This window comes from Dendrobium catenatum, unplaced genomic scaffold (genome assembly GCF_001605985.2).
Source record: "Dendrobium catenatum unplaced genomic scaffold, ASM160598v2 fragScaff_scaffold_926, whole genome shotgun sequence".
Classification (NCBI taxonomy): Eukaryota; Viridiplantae; Streptophyta; class Magnoliopsida; order Asparagales; family Orchidaceae; genus Dendrobium; species Dendrobium catenatum.
The window spans coordinates 66814-68694 of NW_021319388.1; the positions used below are offsets into that span (position 1 = coordinate 66814).

The window sequence follows — 1881 nt, forward strand, 5'->3', positions numbered from 1 at the left end:
AGATTGTAAAAGATTTGAATCCATTTTTCCAATGGATTTTTTTAGTGTCCGTGTTTATTTATGACATGAAATAACTCGCAACATGAGTCTTACTTATTAATATGTGATAAAAAATTTTACTTTAATAATTTGATTCCTCTTTACCGACAAAACCCCATGCTCACGAGAAGAATAACATTAATGGTTTTTGCTATGGCAGTGATGATTAGGGGTGTCAATTTTGGGTCATGGGTCAGGTTTAGGTCGAACCCGAAACTGACCCGGCACTATTCAGGTCAACCTGAACCCGACTCCTTTTTGCAAACAGGTAGATTTTCCGGACCCGAACCCAACCCGCTTCGGGTCCGGGTCAACCCTACATGACCCGGGACCATGAAAAAATGATAGTTTTTGGGTCCAAAAATAGGTCCATTTTCGCTTTTCGGGTAAAAAATGGGTCAATCTAGGGTTGGCGGGTCAAAAAAGGGTTTTCGGGTAAAAAACGAGTCAATTTTGGGTCAAAGGGTCAACCCGAACATGACCCGATTTTTGAAACGGTAGAAATGTTGAACCCGACCTGTTTGCGGTTCGGGTTAACCCTAACCCAAAATTTTCGAGTCGGATTTTCGGGTCGTGACACTCCTAATGTTGATAAGAGAGACACAAGTAATCAAGGAGAGAGACTTGTTGTCTTGAGATTTCAATTTCATTGAAGTCAACCAAATATATAATGCATTAGGAATATGTATTTTGATTGATAGAATGCCTTAAAAGAGATTGCCAGCTTAAAAAAAAAAAAAACAAAAAACCAGCAAAGCCAACTAGATAATAATGAGTAACACAACCTTTTTTGATCTATCAGTTGGGAGCTTTGATTAATTAATTTTGACTATTAATTAAGAGGTATTAAATTTAAAATTTGTATATATGGTGTCTATAAATTTGTCTTAAATTATCTTAATATTTCCAAGAAGATAACAATGAAGAAAGAGAATTTTGTTAAAACCCCCACCGGTTCTCATTTAAAGTTTTTTTTTTTATTTCTAGTCAGAATAAATCTTGGAAAGCGATGAAATGCCTTCTTTCTATTTTTGCCCCTGCAGACATTGAGAATTTGAGAAAATCATTTCAGATATTTTGCTCCGGAATAAACCAACGCCTCCCTTAATGAAATACACGAACAAGTGTCCAGCATTAATTAGAGCTTGCATTTTAATATTTTATCAATCTTAAAGTATCTTAATGATGATCTTGTTCCTCAAAAGAATTTTTTTTTTTTGTAAATTGCACCGAATTTCTCCCACCCATTTACCCTGCTGCAAAACCGAAAAAGGACAGCTACATGCATTTAATCCTCTCTGTTACTGCAGCACCCACTGCTCCACACCCTTCGTCCTCTCTATATCTAATTCCTCTCTGACTGTATTCCATGCACCACTGCTCTTGTTGCTCAAGCTAGCATCCATGGCTTCGTTATTGAGCATCAGCTCCGCATCTTCTCTCTTCATGCTTTTCTTCCTCCTGTTCTTGCAAGCTTTTGCTCCATATTCGACCGCTCAAGAAGCAGCCGGCGGCGAGCGGCGGCCATTAGTGCCGGCGATGTTTGTGTTCGGCGATTCCCTCATTGACAACGGCAACAATAATAACCTGCCTTCTTTAGCCAAAGCCAACTACTTGCCTTACGGCATCGACTTCGCCGGCGGCCCGACCGGCCGGTTCGCCAATGGGTACACCATTGCTGATGGGATTGGTATGTATACGAGCAAAAAATAAAATATAAAAAATCAGTATTAAATTAAGAAGATTTTTAAATAAAAAAAACACTATTCTGTTTTTTTTTTCAAAATTACATTTATCATTTCTAATTTTTTTTATTTTATTTTTTAATAGAAAAACTGAAAA

At 37.5% G+C, this 1881-nt stretch overlaps 1 protein-coding gene across 1 annotated transcript in view; it reads left to right on the forward strand.

Annotated features, from left to right (window-relative positions):
* Positions 1-1443: 1443 nt before the first annotated feature.
* Positions 1444-1881, forward strand: part of LOC110115107 (GDSL esterase/lipase At1g71691) — a 10974-nt gene continuing 10536 nt past the window's right edge. The window contains exon 1 of the mRNA XM_020848244.2: positions 1444-1729. Within this exon, the coding sequence (XP_020703903.1) occupies positions 1444-1729 (286 nt within the window). The remainder of the gene's footprint in view (positions 1730-1881) is intronic.